Source organism: Colius striatus, chromosome 6, assembly GCF_028858725.1.
Source record: "Colius striatus isolate bColStr4 chromosome 6, bColStr4.1.hap1, whole genome shotgun sequence".
NCBI classification, from domain to species: domain Eukaryota; kingdom Metazoa; phylum Chordata; class Aves; order Coliiformes; family Coliidae; genus Colius; species Colius striatus.
The window spans coordinates 2,779,366-2,797,491 of record NC_084764.1 but is presented as its reverse complement, the minus strand read 5'-3'; the positions used below and the strand labels follow the sequence as shown (position 1 = coordinate 2,797,491).

Sequence of the window (18,126 nt, the reverse complement as noted above, 5' to 3'; positions counted from 1 at the left end):
GGTGTCAGGCAGCGTTCAAACACAGCAGAAAAGAAAATGGCTTTTCACATTGAATGTGAAATTTGCACATTATTGTGTGTATTTGGTCACTTCTGAGGGTAATGACAGGATTTCTTATCTTGCTGTATGATGTCGAATGGCCTTCCTCACTACTATTCAGTGTAATGTATTTACCCATCTTTCTGGCCAGTAGTGTATTACATGGCTGTAAGATACAAGGTGAATATGCTTTAGCAGCAAAGGAAGGTATGTTAATATTTGTTGTGTTATTTACTCCTAGGAGCAAGTAGGCTCCATTAAAGAAAGGTACGAGCACAGACTTATGTTGAAACATCTTCCTCAAGAATTCAACACCTTTCTGGATCACATTGCTAATTTAGATTACTTTACAAAGCCTGATTACCAGGTAAACTCTTTTTACTCTTTTGTCTTTCTGATTTTTCAATAGCTGAATCCTGTACTGTTTCATCTTCACTTTCCTTTTCATTTCATTGTGTAGTCTTGCTGATGACCATGGGTTGTGCTACCACAAAGCTATTTTAATGACCATGGAGTGCAACAGAAACTTTGCAGTTCAAAGGTGTCCTTTTTTTTTCCATTTTGGAAGAGTAAGGCAGTAAAGTTTCTAAAAGCAATAGGCAATTATTTGACAGTCAGTGTTTTGTTAGGATCAAATGCTGTCCTACTATCGTAGCCTCTAGTGAGTGTTCCTTAAGTTAAATTGATGAGATTGTTTTCTCTGTCATACTCATGCTGGCAGTATTCCAAAGTCTAGAGCTCAGCACTTACAGTACATACAGCTAGAGCACCACGTGCAGCCACGGTGGGTTTCAAGGCTAAAGTATTGCCTACAAGAGATCACCAGAAAACTAGTCATTTTTCTTTGTTGAGGAGAACATTGCCTGCTGAAATAGACAGCCTCAGCTTGCTGATGAGGTGATAGGTGCTGAGAGGATATGCGGTAGAATACACATCTTCCCTCAGCCTTGAGCCATGATTCTAGCCATAAATAAAACAGAAAAGATAGAACTTTGTTCCATACCAGTATGTGGAAAGCAGCAGAGGAATGCTCAGGAAAAGCAGGGACAGAGAAACTAAGAGCTTTTTTCAGTCTCACAAACTGTGGAAGAAGTTCAGCTGATCTGACGTCACACAAGTTGTCCCTGCGTGCCTTTCTTCTGACTCCCACAAAAGTGTGTTCCTGTCAGCTGCTCACTTGCATTACCTGCCTCCACGCATTTGTTCAACTGGCTAACTCAGCAAACTAGCAGGAATGGTTTTCTGCTGGTGTGCAGGCTGGACTGGTTCAACTGAATAAATAAATAATTCTGAGTAGTTCTGGAATCGGACCTTTGGTAAGACTGGGATTCCTGTGCTTTACTTGCTGAGACTAACAGAGAAATCAAGATATGTAAGATTCAAAATAATTGAAACTCTCAAGGGATAATTAATTTCATTTTAGTAAGTGAATTGCTCTAAATATTTTGGGTGTTTTGTGTGCCTAGTTGTAAAGATGAGCCAGATTCTTTTATTCCTATTTATGGTAAAAAGTACTCACTTCTGATGTTGCATAAAAATCTGACTGTAGGTAGGTGAATATGTTTTATTTACATTGGATATCCTGAATGATAAAACATATACACAGGCATATTTTTGCTATACCTTTTCCTTTGGTCTACTTGTATCTAACACAGCACATGCACTGAGGAGTTAATGTGTTTTCTGGACAGAGTTTCTCCATGACAGAGACAGCCCAGTATTTTACAATCATCTGGTCAGCCATGGAACATTTTCAGTTCTGTAACTGCAGCCTGAGCTTTGCAACACAGTCTGGCTTGTGTGCTTTAGACTAAGAGCAGGGAGGTTTTCTTTAGAGAGGTGAGAAAGTGCTTTATTTTCCATGGTCTTTCGAGCTGTGGTCTCTCTTAGCTAGTATTTGCTGTTGCAGTGCTATTCATACCTTCCATGGATATCATCTTTTTGTTCATATTTTTGGTTAGACACTGGGCAACGTGGTAAAAATTGCTGCTTTGAAGAGTTTACAGTCTAAAAAGTTTATGACATAGACCCATAATCCATGTTAGATTTAGCAGTGCCAGATATCTTTATGTTATTCAGGCATTGCCTCAGCCTCATGCCATCATTAAGCATTTGAGTTTGTATTTGCATCATAGCAGAAACTGTAGAAAATATTTAAAGGAGAATGTCCTTAAAAATCACTCCAGAGAGACTGCTTGAGGTTTAGAGGAAGAGGAGAACAAGGGTGGCGACGTGTGGGACAGAGGTTGAACTAATGGCTTTGTGCAGTTCAGTAGGGTTTCACAGCTGACTGGGATAGATGGTTCTTGAGAGTAGGGATGAAATGGATACAACCACTTCACACAAAGAAAATTATCCAAACTACCTATCCACTTTAAGTTGCCAAAGGGTATATGTCTTTAAAAGAGGCCAGAGAGAAATTTTTCAGCATCCTAGTTTGGAAGAAAGAATGAAAACAAGAGTTTTAGGTTTTAGGGAAAAGAAATCAATTAGAAATGTTACAGAGTAAGAGCTGAAGTGATTCAGGCACAGAATTCCCACAAATGACTAGAATGAGATAGGTTATTTTCACAGAGAGCAGAAAATAGATGCATATCATGGACACAAATTGTTCTAGAGGCTCTTTCTTAGCATAAAACAAGGGTGAAAAGCTTCCAGGGTGTTATTTCTGGGGGATGAATGGCATCATTAGATAAAGTAAATGATACATGGTTCTGAGTGACTGAAATGTATGAACTGGCAAATCAGTATCCTTCCCTCCATACTACTCATTGATTTTCTTAGTTTCTAATGGTGTTACCAAGGATATTCTTTTATATTCCTCTTCTAAAGAGCTGCTAGATGGTGTTCTGCAGGAATGTCCGTGTGTGTGTGTTTCTGTTTATGGAAGCCTATGATGTATCTTTGCCTCTCTTTACTGACAAAACCAGAGGTGTGTGGGTTTGGGTTTTTTTTTAAATACCAATCAGAGTTTTGTGTATCTTGACTTTGAAACCTTGAGAATGAGAAGTGGGGAATGGAATGGAATGGAATGGAATGGAATGGAATGGAATGGAATGGAATGGAATGTTGTTGTCCATCAAAATCTTAAGTAAGAGATGTATTCAGGTATTACAGGAGGATATTTCTGAATTGCCTGGTCTCTTAGACAAAAAAGTAGCTTATTAACTTTTCTCTTCCCTTTTAGCTTCTCATGTCTGTGTTTGACAACAGCATGAAAACATTTGGGGTTATTGAAAGTGACCCTTTTGACTGGGAGAAGAGTGGAACTGACGGTTCTCTGACGACGACAACGACTTCAACCACACCTCAGTTACACACTCGTCTCACTCCAGCTGCAATTGGGTACGTATGCACATTGTGGTTCCTTCAAAGCACCCACAGAGTATCAAAGGGGAAATTATCTCCACAATTTAAGATTCTTTCTCCAGGATGTTGAATAAATAGAGGAATGAAGGTTTAGGAGCATTTGAAATACTTCCCATTTTAGAGTTCCTGTTTATACCGTCCTGAAGGATCAGCACTGCAATCCTAAATTTATAGCAATGAGAAATAGTAGCTCAGGAAATTACCTGTAAATTTGCTAGTGCATCCTTTGGTAAATCATATTTTCTGAAACTAAATGCTGTGTCTTGAGTTTAACTGCCTGGAAGTAAACTCATTGTTTTCTGTATGTTTGGAATAAAGTACTGACTGCAAATTCCTTATAGCTTTGGAAAATGAATGGATCTGTACAGGGGACTTGAAAATGGGTTTTAATGAGATTTGATGTGGTCTTTGAGACCTTCTGTATTTAAGTAAGTTGGATGAGATGTGATGTTTAATAATATGCATATTCAACTTGGGTGTCTGGAGAACATAAAGGGTGTTTATGGATGAGGAAGAACACTTTGTGTTCATTCTGGCCTTTGAGTAGATCAACTTTTTATCTGAGAGTCACAAAGGAGTTTTGGCACTGTAGTGAGGCTGAAAAATGGCAGAATTTCATATAATCATAGAGTCACAGAATGGTAGAGTTGGAGGGACCTTTAGAGATCATCTAGTCTAACTCCCCTGCAGAAGCAGGGTCACCTAATTCAGGTTGCATAGGAACATGTCCAGGTGGGTCTTGAAGACCTCCAAGGAAGGAGCCTCCACAACCCCTCTGGATGGATTAAATTCCCAGTATCAAAAGCTAATTAAGAAGCTGTTAAAAATGAATGTCATTCAAGACATTAACTGGTTATTACACAGTGTAGACTGTTGAACACACTGAGGTTGACAGGGATTTTACATGTGATTCAGTCCCACTAAGCCTCACAGTGGAGTTATTGGTAGTCTTGGCTGCAGTTAACAATTGTGGTGACTGCAAAGGAATAAACTTCTGACCATTGAACTTCTTAGGGATAGCATTGCTTCCAGTTCAGATACTGAGCTAAGCCTTAGCCTTAATTATCCCTTAGTTATCAATGGGACTACAGAACTGTAATGAAAATGTAGTGTCCTGTTAGCATTATGCTTAAGTTTTGATTATCAATAATTGGACCAAAATAGCACTTTGGTAAGAATGGTGATTAAAAGAGCATTCAGTTTGCTCAGGGAGCTCTTTTCCTCACACAGTATGTTTTGCTATTCTACCAAATGTTGGAGAAAAGGATGTTATATTATGGAAATGGCCATTCATATTTTTAATAGAAAAATACGTGTAGAAAAGCCAGGAGTGAAGTTGAAGCTGGACATGATCTCTAACAAATTTTCCCAGAAGTTCCTTCAAAAATGTTCTGAAAAATGTCTTTTTTAAGTGATTGTTTTTTGATTTATGTCTTTGGTTACATGCCTAAATTAAAGCAGCATAAACTGGGAAAGCCAAGAAGTGGTGGTGGGGGGGTATATTAAATAATGAACAATATTTAGTTCTCTACAGAAGCATGCTTTTGTTTGTCATTTTTGGTTTGTTTCTTTCTTTTATTAGATAGAAAATAATTTACAAACACATTAGAGCCTCAACATTTTTACCCTTCTGGGGTTTTTCTTTGTAGAATTGCCAATGCCACTCCCATCCCAGGGGACTTGCTGCGAGAAAACACAGATGAAGTTTTCCCTGATGAGCAGCTCAGTGATGGAGAGAATGGTATTCCAGTTGTTGTCTCGCCAGAGAAACTACCCGGATCCCCTGGGCATCAGCGTCCTCAGGAAAAAGATGTTTGGGAAGAAATGGATGCGAACAGAAACAAAATAAAACTGGGGATATGTAAGGTACTCACCAAGCTATATTCTGAAGAGCATCTTTAACAGTCTTAGTAGATTATTCATTTTCTTCAGACATGGTTTTGATTCTTTCCCATTGAATGGAGCCAAAACACTTCTGCATTTTGCATGTGTAGAAGTTAGATACTGAATATACAAACCCCAATTTAATGCTGTTCTTGGCAGTGTGAGTGGCAGCATCCATTTAATTCACTTGGTGTTTATGTCTCCGGGAGATATGACACCACTGTACTGATCCAAAGAAGTTCATAGGGTAGTCTTCAGGAGAGAATGCTGCTTAACTTTGTAAAGTGGTCTCTGAGAAGTGTTTCCCTTGCTCACAATCTCAGCATTTCATACTTGGACAAATATTGTCCTATTTCTTGCTATAAAAAGGTTTTGAACACGAAGAGGTATGTGGTGCTGAGGTGTTCTTTAGTCAGGGGAACTGTCTGGTTTTAAGGCTATTACTTCTTGTTTACTAGAGAAAAAAATGGGAAAGAATAAGGTGTGGTGCCTATTTTCAAATATGCTTGTCTGTTTTTTACTAGAGGGGGAGAAAGGAGATTGTTGTGGCTTAAACAAAGGCCATTTCTCTTAGTTATACCTGTTGAAACTAAAGGTGATCATAATTTCCCAGCTCTTCAGTCACATCCAGTTAGTATACAAGATGTAATGCAGCTTAACTTGAAACACAGTTCTGAGACACTGAAATGTCTAGTATAATTAGTGTGTAAGAGTGTTATATGCTCTAGAGAATAATAAAGACATCTTGGAAGCTAACTTCTCTTTAATAGGAGCAGTTGACTGTAAGGAGGCTGAAGGTAGTACCAAGAGCTGCTGGGTTCCAGACTATTATTAACAAAAATTTCAGAGATGCAGGTGAAATGTCAGAGCAAATCTGAGTGTATTACTGTTTTTTTGAGACTCCTGTTGTCAGAGCTACCCAGAGCTAGTATATGACTAGTATTTTGTCTGTTTTAGGTATGTACTGAGGAGCGTGTCTAAGCTATAACTGTGGCTGGAAGCCTGGATGGTGTTCATCACGTAGTACCTTGTCTTCCTGTTCTTCTGCTGCTAACGAGTTACATTTTGGCTTGCCTTTTTACACAGGCTGCTACAGAGGAAGAAAACAGCCATGGGCCAGTGAATGGAATGCTTAATGCACCAAGTCTTGGTTCTCCAATTCGTGTTCGCTCAGAGACCACCCAGCTGGACAGAGATGTCCCGCTCGTGCGGAAGTTACGTTCCATTCACAGCTTTGAGCTGGAGAAGCGTCTGACGTTGGAGTCAAAGCCAGACACTGATAAATTTCTTGAGACCTGGTAAAGAAATTGTTGCATTCTTACTCTTAGGTCTATTCAGGATTTCTAGTTAAAATACTGTCATCTTTCCTTTGCCACATGGAAACCAGGAATGGAGCTGTGGAGTTATGCTTGTGCAAGTAGTTACTGTGTTCATAACATTGCTTGGTTAATGGATTTCACTACTCAACAGCTTCTTTAAAACAAGACTAGTACTAATATACAGTTAATTTTGGACTTGAGAGTTTTTTATTTCAAGACTTAGTGCTGTAACCCTGATGTTTGTTAACCTTATCTTCAGTGGGATATTCTTTACAGTCAGAACAGCTCATCGTAAATAAGAATGATGACATCAGGAGCTCAGTAAGGGTAACATGGGGTTAGATTATATGACTTGAGAAGGACAGCTTACCAGAAGTAAAGGTTTGAAGTCAAGTTAGAAATCTACTTGCATGCAGCAGGCTTAGTTATGCCAAAAGCTGTTGCACCAACATTAAAAAAATGTGGAGACAAGATAGAGGTCTTAAAATGAAATCTGAGTGTAGAGAAGAGACAGAGGTGTGAAAACAGATCCAATAAATTTGCCTATGTGCAGAAAGAATAAGGGGAGGAGGCAGAGACTGAATGGGGACAGTGCAAGAGAGCTGAGATGACGACAGTGGCAAAATCCTCCTAAATAAGTCACAGTGGGGGTAGGAATCTGAAATTGTTTGGTGAAGCAAGTTATGCAAAGCATAATTAAGGAATAAATCAAAACAATCAGTCACATTTTTTCCTTGAAAGTGTCTACTAACTGCTGCTGGAGGCATCTGTTTCTTCTGTTCTCCTTTGAGTCTCTGCTTCGTAGCATAAATTAAGTACATAAGACTGGTGGTAGTTGGTGTCCACTCACTATTCTCCCTTCTGGTAATTACATTTACAATGCAATCTGATCTATTACAATTGCACTTACAGTATGTGCAAATTTCTTACACTATCCATCCATTTTTTACTTGACATCAGACTGATATGTCTCGAATTCTCTGTCTTTCAACCATTGTAGATTGTCCTACAATAGGACAACAAATCTTAATGGAAATCTAGTTTTCCTCTACTGAAAAAACCTCCAATGTAGCTTATGTTATTGAATTATTTCTTAACTAATTCAGATATTTCCTTCTTTTCTGAAGTTTGGAGAAGATGCAGAAAAACTTGAATGCTACAGCAGAGCCTCCTGCTGCTGCTCCTCCTCTTTCTCAGAAAACACCTATTCCCGCCCCCGGGACTGCCCGTATGGACCATGTCTGGCACTATGATGAAGAGTATCTTCCAGATGCTTCCAAGCCTGTGTCAGCTGGCTCTCCAGAACACCCTGATGGTGTTATTAGCAATGGATTTGTAGCTGTCAACTTAAGCTCCTGCAGGCAAGAGATTGATTCTAAGGAATGGGTGATAATAGATAAGGAACGGGATTTACAGGACTTCAGGACAAATGAGGCTTTAGGACACAAAACAACTGGAAGCCCCTCAGATGAAGAGCCAGAGGTACTACAAGTTCTAGAGGAGTGCCCTCCAGAAGAGCAGCCCAGAGAGAGTGGCTGGGCAGGAAACAGTGTCCATGCCAAGAATGAAACCTCAGGAGTGGAGCTTGTTTTAGCCATGGAGTGTCATCCTGCTGCTTCTGAACAGCTTACAGATAAATTGGAACTTCTGTCTGGAGCTGCTGGACAGCTTCTTGCAGCCACCCCTACGAGTCCTATGGAGGCTCAGGCAGAAGGAGCACTCACTCCGGTAAGAGAAGTGGTTGCTGTTTCGTTGAGCCTCTCATTTATGCAGAATTGTATAAGGAGACAGTAAGGGAAGAGGCAGGGACTGAAGTACAACAGTGTGGCAGAAATTCTTGGTGTCATCAGGTCCAGGACTTGATTCTCAAGCAGTAATCTCCCATGTTAAATGAGTGTTTCCATTCTCCCAATGAAGTGGCTGTTAGTTCTGCAGGTGTGAGCCACAAAACTGGCCTCAATAAAACAATTACATATCTATCTATCTATCTATCTATCTAAATATATATAAAGAAACTTCTCATACAGTGATTGCTAATTAGTGAGAGACATACATGCAAATATATAGTGATCCTATTTGCAATACATGAACACAAAATTACAATGAATGTTTGAAATACTGTGTTAAAACATTTCCACATGTTTCAGGAAAAAGCCCAAATGGCTGAAATGAAGCAAACTGAGCTACTTGTTCTCACTGTCATTTGTGTAGTGTTTTCTTTGGGAATTCTCATTGTTTCTTCTGAAATTTCTAATGGTTCTTGTACAGGAAACTTGGTGGCTTTTATAAATTGTTGCTACTTCTCACTTCCAAGACAATTTTGAAATGGTGCTAATGCTGCTTTGGTCCCAGAGTTTTCCCTAAGACAGATTGCTTTGCTTCCTCTTCTTTTTATGTGTCTCAGTCTTTCCTAACAATCCTCATTTGCACAGTTTTTTGAACACTGATTTTTTTTTTTCTCCCCTGTCACTGCTTCTAAACAAAAACTACTTTGTCTTTGCTTGAGGAGGAAGAGAGATTAATGGTGAAGTGATTAGGAATCAGCTCCTGGTTTTATTTCTCCCTTTTTGTCAGTAAATGTTGTGTCATCTATGATACAAAGGATAATTCTTTCAAACTCCTTTGAGCCAAGAAACTTGACTGTACTTTTCCCTCACTAACCACCACTTCTTGTGGAAGTTACAGACAGCTCTTTAGAAAAAGAAACTTGTCACCAGCCACTCATAAGGCGTGGAATATCCTTTATGGTGCAAGTTAACTACTAAATATCGTGAACTATAGCTGTACAGGTTCTCCTGGAAAATGGAAGATTGCATCTTTGATGTGAGATTGTATTCAGATATCCTAGTTTGTGAATTATGCAATTTATAGGAAATTTGGTTTCTATAATTCAACATGGGGAACTATTACACAACAGAAGATTTTCAAGGTGCAAGTTGAAATGTTTGTTGCATTAAAGAGTTTTTGATGGGTTAGAGACTTGGAAAGGTGAAAAATTAGTTGAAGTGCTCGTTTCTTTTCAGTTGTTCACTTCTTGTTAGTTTTAGTGAAGCAGACAAAAAGGAACAGCACTTAATCCTGTACTAATAATCTGATGGTTTTATTCCAAAGCCCACTAAAAAACAGCACTATCCCACTTTATACAAACTTGGCTCTCGTTTGAGAAGCAGTTATCATACTTAAAAATGAAAGTAGAAGTGATGTAAAGATCATGTACTACTGTGTAAATAATGGGCAACAGCTTTATCTGGAAAGGAAGAAGCTTCTGAGCACAGGAGCAGGAATAGATATAAGCAAGGTCAGTTAATTATATGTTGGAAGAAATACTGGTTGAAGCAGACGTTGGGATGAGATGCTTTAGTTTGGCTTTGCAAGCAGGTAGGGGATATTTGTCATGGCCTCAAAAGTGTGGGAAATGAATCTGATATGTGTTATCCTGGAAGTGCAAGTAGTGCTGTGACAGCAAGATGAATAGCAGGAAGGAATTTGCTGTTTTGAAGGTGAATAACATGGAACTGAAAATATGAACTGAACTGGGAATAAAGAACTTAGAAATTACTTGGCTGATTTAGAAACTGGGAAGAGTGTGCCTATGCAGTGTGTCTGCTCCAGCTGTGATGCAATTTGTGGTAGCCTTGTATCTACTTCATTAGCCCTTGAAAGTCAAACAAAGCCCAGGAGGATATTTGGGGGTGAGTTTTTCTTTCTCTTCATTGATGGCGTTCCATACAAGATACTTAAATATTGCTTGAGGTGACTGCTGGAATCCTAGCTGTCCTTGTCACTTCACAGAGAGACAGTGTGTGTGTATATATATATATATATATATATATATATGCTTCTTCACACAGTAGTTCTCTCTATTCCTGATGACTTTAGAGAGTTAGAGTCCTTTTCCTTCTTCCTCTAAGCATTTACCCACCTGAAACAATTCTTTGGATGGGGTCTTTGCTTGTGCATCAGATATTCTTGGTTTTTAGCAGTTTTATCTTGGTATAGCACCTTCCTGACAATACAAATAAGGGGCAAAAGGTCATATTTTACTTTTCTAGGGTTTTAGTTATATTGCAGCAGTTACTAAGAGAAGGCTGGGATCCAAGAATGTAAGTTTTGGGCTGTAAATCAGAAGTATTACTATAAGGGGTTAGAAATCAATGTTGAAGTTATAGCAGTACAATAGCTTAATATAATCTCTGAAACAGTTTACTCATTTTGAACAGCTTGAAACTCTAGGGCATGTCAGCATTCATGGTCATTGTATTTATGAGTAGTTCTCCCATATGGATTTCTAGTGACCTGCTTCACTATCACTGAGGAGAAAGTAGAGTGGATTATGTTCTTTGAGCTTATTCTGATAGATTTGTTGACTATCCGATGAGTCACTTAAATGGTGAATGAATAAAATAGTTTTACTGGTTGTAGTTTTACTGATTTATGTGGGTTTTTTCATTTTTGCTTTGATGATGCTCTCTTTATCCTTTCTTCATTTCTTTCAGGGCTTTATTGCTTGCTATTTAAGACCTAAGTAGTAGCAAGGATATTTCTGTACAAGAAAGTAAAGGTTCATATACTCACCCATAATTTTATTTCCTCCTAAAGGAAATAAATTGCTGGTCTGCAGTCCATCCATTTTTAGGTAAATGTTCTTCCTGAACTTGTATGTGTCCATGGCCTTCCTGTAATTGATGATAATATCATTTCTTACCTGTTTCACCATTCCAATAAGAATGTCAAGTTGAAACAGTTCTGGAAGGAAACCTGAACACAAAAAATAAGAGAGAAAGATGTGTGTAAGTTACTGGCTTGGGCATAAAAAAACGATGGCAAACTATGCTATCTATTACAAAAAAAAAAAAGCCCTGAGGCTAATTTTCATGTTATAAGTCATGGTTTGCCAGTTGCAATGCAGGTTCTGTGTGCTACCTGCATGGACACACATCTGATGAACTATTCAGAGCATCCTAGGGTATATTGTTTCCTAATGGCTTTATGTTGCCTTTGGCTGCAGGAGGATAGACAGTACCTGATTTGCTCTAGTATCTGCTGGTATGAAATGAATCTGTCCAAGGAATTTTAACTGATCTAGACTAATGGTGAATTTATACAGGAGCAGTGCTTTGCATCATACAACTCTAGTTTTCTTTCCCTTGATCTGTTACTGAGAGCCTAAAGCTGGATTTACTGGGCTGTTAAACCATGGCCTCATCAATTTACTGTGTTTGTATTGAATTGCAATCAACTTCATACAGTGCATGCACAAAACTTTACAACATGTATTTGTCAAGCAGATATTCCAACAGAAACAATAATGGAGTTGAAGTAATTGACTATGTAGCAGCTGATACTATTTTCATCCTCAATTTAAATTAAACAACAGTTTGCTGTGGTCACACTTGGTTGACAACCTAATACTATATATATATTTCCTTTTTTCATGCTCATAGAAGAAGTTTGACTATATGAGTCTATTTTTATTATTTAGCTATGTTACTGAAGTTAGCATTTTGTACATTGGAAACCAAAATGCTTGATAGGTGCTCTCTGTTTCCAAGGAATACAGGTTAGAACTGCAACTACCATGGGAGGAAACAATCTCTACCCTTCGTGGTTTTGTCTAAATACACTTGGAACAAAGAACTGCAAATTGTGTATAAGCCCTCTCTTTTTGTAGGTGTTTATTTGTGTCACCATCAGATATTCATGCAGAACTAGAAAAAGTCTTGCAAAGAATCATTTGATTTCAGAGCTGCATGCCGAAGTTATAGGTTTATTAGAATCATCAATAACCAATTTGAATGTGTCTGTTCTCTAAAGTTACAACTTTGGAACACTTTGACTTTACAGTTCCTGATTGATTTTTTTTTGTAATGCTCTTTCCTAAATGCTTGAAAAATGTAGTTCAAGGTGAAGCTATTGTTCATGGATTCTCCAGACCAGTATATCCTGCTTCAATCCCATATGTCAGCAATTTCATCACATTTGTTTACTATTAATCTTAATGATGGATCCTATCAGCTACAGTTCTTAATATGTGCTGCTATGGCCATAGTTACACAGCCACATTTGTAAAGCCTGCAATGGGTGCTAAAAATAGCCAGCTCAGAAAACAGTGTTGTTGCACTGATGTGCTGAGCATTTGCAAGGAGCAATTGACAATCAGCTAGTTTGTGTACGCAGTGTCCTTGGAACAGACTGTGTCAGGGCATTAAATTTGCTCTAGTTTCTTACTGACTGAAGGCAGGAGGCAGCTAGACAAAGGATACTCACTTTGTATTTTGACACTGGATTTTAACAAGCTGATGGAACATTTGACTTAAAATATCTCTTGAATTGCTCAGCATTCAGCCTGTGAGGGAGTTGTGGAATGGTCTTCTAAGACAATGCATATAGGCAAGACATAAGAATTGTTAAGATACTGATTTTTAAACCTTCTTTTCTTCCCCGCCGTGTTGTTCTCACAGCTCAACTCATCTCACATGCTGCATTTCTCCACTCCAAGAGTTTCAAGTCCCATTCTCCGCACCATGAGCCCTATAGCCTGTCTTTCCATCCACTCGGACCCTCTGAGAGAGGCTGGTTTACCAAGGAGTCAATCAGCTGAGAGCCACTCCTCTTCCTCACGCTCAACCGGTCGTAGGCAGCTTCCTGTCATTCCCTGTGGCAACAGGTTCCCCCCTGTCATTCGCATCTCAAAAGCACAACTTCAGCAGGTGAATAAGCCTTGTCTTCCTAGCAGTCATCTGCAAAGTTTAACGTTTTCAGTTGCTCTGCACAGCTCCATATGCTTGTCATACTGCTATACACAACGCAGTTTGGAACACCAAGTTAGGCAATGAGTGGATCTTGTTCAGGAATGACATAAGGAATACTCTGTGAGGAAGGTACATCGTCTCACTCAGGAGAGGTAAGATTAGAGAGAGTGATATTTAAAGAGCAGTTATTCAGGTTATGATCTGGAGCACCAAACATCTCTGGATGTTCTAGAAGACAGATGCACCTCCTCAAAGGGATTTTGTTTGGAAGAAGGTAGGATTCTAAAATCTGGAAAACAAATTTTTGCTGCTTTGAAAACTAAGCTGAAAATATCTTTGTTGTTGTTGAATGTGGTCTTATAACCAGCACTAGATGGGTTTTGAATGAGGAACACGTGAGAATTCAGACTGCTTTAGATGATTTTAATGTGAGAGAAATGAATCTAGAGGGTAGTCAAATTGCTGCTTTGGGAATCAACAAAAAAGGAATTGTTCTGCTGCTTGCAGTATACACAGCAAAGATGGGAATTATCCGAGGTCATAGCTACTAACTAGAGAAAGGGGACTTTGTATAGTTCTGTATTCCCAGTTTCATTTCAATATGAAAAAGAGGAGGGTTTAGAATCCTAATGGTAATTAACTGTGATTTGCATATTAGCAACTCCCTCCATCCCCCCCAGGTTTGCTAAGCAGCGTGAGCTTGCATGGACTGGTAAAGCAGTATGACATAGCATTAATGCCTAAGACCGTAACATATCATCATCATGTTACCATTAATATTTCATCTGGATTATACTTTGTGTTGCCTTTTATTTCCAATGTACTTTCCAGGATAAGTATTTCTAAATGAAAGACTTATTTAATGTTTTTTCCAGTGAAGCATGCACAGGAGTATTGATATTAAAGGTAATCCATCAACATTAGCTTCTTTCAGACTTCCATAGGATCAGTGATGAGTGATAACAGGGCAAACAAAGCAGCTAGAGTATTTATCACAGGATCACAAGGATTGGAAGAGACCTCAAAAGCTCATCCAGTGCAACCCCCGTGCCAGAGCAGCACCACCTAGAGTAGGTCACACAGGAACTCATTCAGGTGGGTTTGAATGTCTCCAGAGAAGGAGACTCCACAGCCCATCTGGGCAGCCCCTGCCAGGGCTCCCTCACACCAAAAAAATTTTTCCATATGTTTCTTTGGAACCTCTTATGTTCCAGCTTGTCCCATCATTGGTCATCACTGAGAACAGCCTGGCTTGTGCCAGCTCAACAAAGCAGTGTCTTTTTCCTGCAGCTCCTCTCTGCTTTTTATCTGAATAGAATCCAATAGTTCTACCAGAATGTATGGAAATGGACAAATCATAGAGTCATATAATGGTAGGGTTGGAAGGGACCTTTAGAGATCATCCAGTCCAACTCCCCTGCAAATAGTAGCTCCCAAGATACTCATTGTTGTGAATTGATGCCGTACCAATCTGCCACGTTCTTGTGATGGCTGATGTATTGACTAGGGAAAAGGACTTGGGAGAAATTAACTCATTAAAAGTTAAGCTTCAGTATTTTTCAGGATTGATTTGGATCCCAGAATGCAAAATGACCTATTTATATTTTTTTTGCCTCTGTATCTATGATTTAAATTTTCCAATCAGAAATGTATTGCAAGTGGAGTTAGCAAAGTGCTCACAATACTCAGTACAAGTAGGTCAGTTTCTTCTCTACCTCCCTTAGTACCCAACAAATTAATACAGCTGCAATATTAGTAGGGGACTGCAAAGTAATATACTTTCTTGTCACATGAAAAAGAGTTGACATTGTGCCAGCTGCTGCTACTGAGTGGAACAGGCATTTTCAGCCTCTTCTTTCTTTTTACCTGGTAAGTCCATGACTGCTTTGTTCCTTATCAAGCTGTGGTTTTGAAAGTCCTGACTCTTGTTGAGAATTTAACTTCTAGTTTAACTTTCTAGTAGCTATGGAAGCTACAAGCATGTGATTCTTCAGTTCATTCCAACAATGAAGGCCTCATGTACTTTATGGCTCACAGAAGATCTGAAATACATTTGCAAGTCCTTCTCTTTCCTACGGTGTGGAAATGTTAGGTACATCTCAAGCTAGAAGTTCCAGCAGCATGAAAGACTAATATGCATGTTAATAACATAAAACTTTCCTCCAGTTAAAAAGAATTTTCATGTCAGTCTGTATAAATATTTGGTGCAGGGTGTGTTGTCATGTATTTCTTGCTGTTTGCAATTGGGTTCAGCATGCATAACTAATGAATTGCAGAGGATCCATGCTGTTAAATTTGATTTCACATAACAACAAATAAAAAGTTACACATTTGTTCCTGAAATCAAGCAAGCAAAGGGATTTTCATTCCTGATTTTTGATGAGTGAGGGTTTAGGAACTGTAACCCACCTTCCTCTGGTTTAACGTTGCATAGAGGAAGCTATGAAATTTCTGTATATTCTCTGTGCACTAGTACAAAAAGGGCATAGGATGTAGGTCTACCTTTGTTTGCTCAATAAAGAGAACTCTTCTTGCCATACATAAATTGTGGAAGAGAATTGGAGTATTTTGCTTCAACTCTCCTTCATTATTCAACTTGCAGCACAAAGAAAGATTCTGTTGGCGTCAGAGCTGACAAAAACCAGAACTGTGCTTGAAGCTGAAGAGTAGAGCTGCAGTGCTATTACCATCTTTTTTCTCTATAGCACAGTCAAATTATACAGCAAATTCTCCTGAAACATAACCTTTTCCTTTCTTTCTTTCTGTGAGTCTTTCAGACAGATAGATTCTCTGAAATCTGCTCATTAGAGGACCACATAGAGTGTTGCGTGAGGTCGATGGAAAACGTGATGTGAGTGCAGCAACCACTGTCCAGGGCTGAATATGAACAGACTGCTTAGGGAGACATTGTGCTAAGTGTGTATCTGTGTCTTCAGAAGCAATTAAAATCAGTGTCCTCAGGTTTTATCTCTGATTTCTCAGCTCTAGTTTGTTATTAAGGCAGTGAATACCTCTTCTAGACACCGCAGCCATCTCGAATACTTCTGAACTGGCTGCTGTACAATAAGATTCAGCCCTTAACAAAGGTGGATTCCAACTTTGTGTGTCATCCTGGCATGTTTTCATTTTTCAATGTGCTTAGTGAGACATGTATAAGAGGACTGATTTTAATGTAGTGGTTTTGTGTTACTCAGTGTGTTAGGGAAGGATAATGGGTGTCTCTCATGTTAAAGAATCAGAATCACTTTGCACTTACACAAATGTTTTATGTCTTAATTTTATCAAATTTCTACCTTACTGAGACATTAAAAACCCCACATTTCAGATATATATTATTAGCTACTAAATGCTCTGAGACCTTCCCACACAAGATGCTGTGGAAATGCAAACCATCATGTTCGTATCCACATCCAAGGTGAGAAATAATATACTGATCTGAGTTGAAAAATTTACCTTACTTTTGAGCATCTCACTGGAATTCAGGGACCTGTGGAAGAATAAGGTAAGACTTCCTGACACATTCAAGGGCTATTTAGAGTAAGAATGCATATCCCTTATAATTGTCACTTTATGATGGATGTTTTAGGTTTATGAGCCAGGAGTGCACCTAAATGTTGTAAAATGTGCCATTTTTAATGAACTAATTTTCACTAGTCTGCAATAGCAAGAGATGGCCATTTATATTGATGTTCACATTTAACAATCCCTTTTAGAGCCACAAACAAGCAAACAAAATCCCAGAGATGCTCCTCTCTTGTTGCAGTGTTGTTGTAAAATTGTTTGCCAATGAAATTATCATGTGCATTGGGATTGCCTTAGGACTCAGCTAGTGAAAACTCTGGTTTAGCATTATACCTGTCTATTAAAAATGTCAGGAATGGATAGATTTGTCCTAAAACCTCTTCAGAATTTCAATTTCAAGACATGGTACATTATCAAATAGACGTGTCCTGGAAGGAAAAGAAGGAAAAGCTTTCCTCTGTTCGGTGTGTCTGATTTTTCACTGCTGCCAGGACTAAAGATGGCTGTAGCAAAAAGGGTTCCGATTACAGTGTTTTCAGAATTATTATGGCTCCTGTTCCCTATCCTGATGGAAACTATATCAAGTCAGCATGAAGATTAAGTTAGATTTTTCCCAAGAGGCTGCTAATACTGTTTACAACATTGGGATTAATCAAGGTAGACATTTCAAGGGGTTAGTCCAGCTTATAGCTACTGCAACTGTTTCATACTCTGTAGATTTGATTTTAAGTAGGGAAAATGTGCAGAAATTATACCATCTCATTCATGACAGGGTAACTATTAATAACTGTTCATCTTTCAATCAATTTTAGCCTGACAATTAAGTTGCTGTGATGTTACAGCCTTCTCTCATCAGCAGTGAAAGTAAGCATAATGCTTATGACCAGATTTAAAGGCAGGCTCACATTCAAAATTGTTGCTGTTTTCAGTTGTTACTCTTGGGTTTTTGATAGGCAGTTGACGTATGATCACTGCTACAGTGTCATCATCTTCTTCATTAGTAGGTTGCATATTGGCTCATGGCTTAGTCCCATAGATTTAGACAACTGGATTTTATGTTGATAATGATGCTTCTTGAAGAATTTTCATCCATTGCAGAGGCAATTGCTTGATATGGAGAAATCTAAAAGCTGCCTCCAAGTCTTGCTGAGGTCTTTTGTCTGACGGGCAGAAGTTCTTCAAGCATGCTTTTTCTACATCTGCCTGTGATGTAAAGAAGAATTAAACATTGCAGCATGTTA

The 18,126-nt window shown here is 38.7% G+C and overlaps 1 protein-coding gene across 2 annotated transcripts in view; it reads left to right on the top strand.

Annotated features, from left to right (window-relative positions):
• The window catches only part of TTBK2 (tau tubulin kinase 2), an 82,721-nt gene that overhangs the window by 47,701 nt on the left and 16,894 nt on the right, over positions 1-18,126 (top strand). Inside the window, exons 9-14 of one of the 2 annotated variants that reach the window (XM_061997894.1) lie at positions 281-406; positions 3,227-3,384; positions 5,058-5,274; positions 6,379-6,590; positions 7,739-8,339; positions 13,073-13,321. In XM_061997894.1, coding sequence (XP_061853878.1) covers positions 281-406; positions 3,227-3,384; positions 5,058-5,274; positions 6,379-6,590; positions 7,739-8,339; positions 13,073-13,321 — 1,563 coding nt within the window. The remainder of the gene's footprint in view (positions 1-280; positions 407-3,226; positions 3,385-5,057; positions 5,275-6,378; positions 6,591-7,738; positions 8,340-13,072; positions 13,322-18,126) is intronic. The other variant, XM_061997895.1, reaches the window with a different exon arrangement.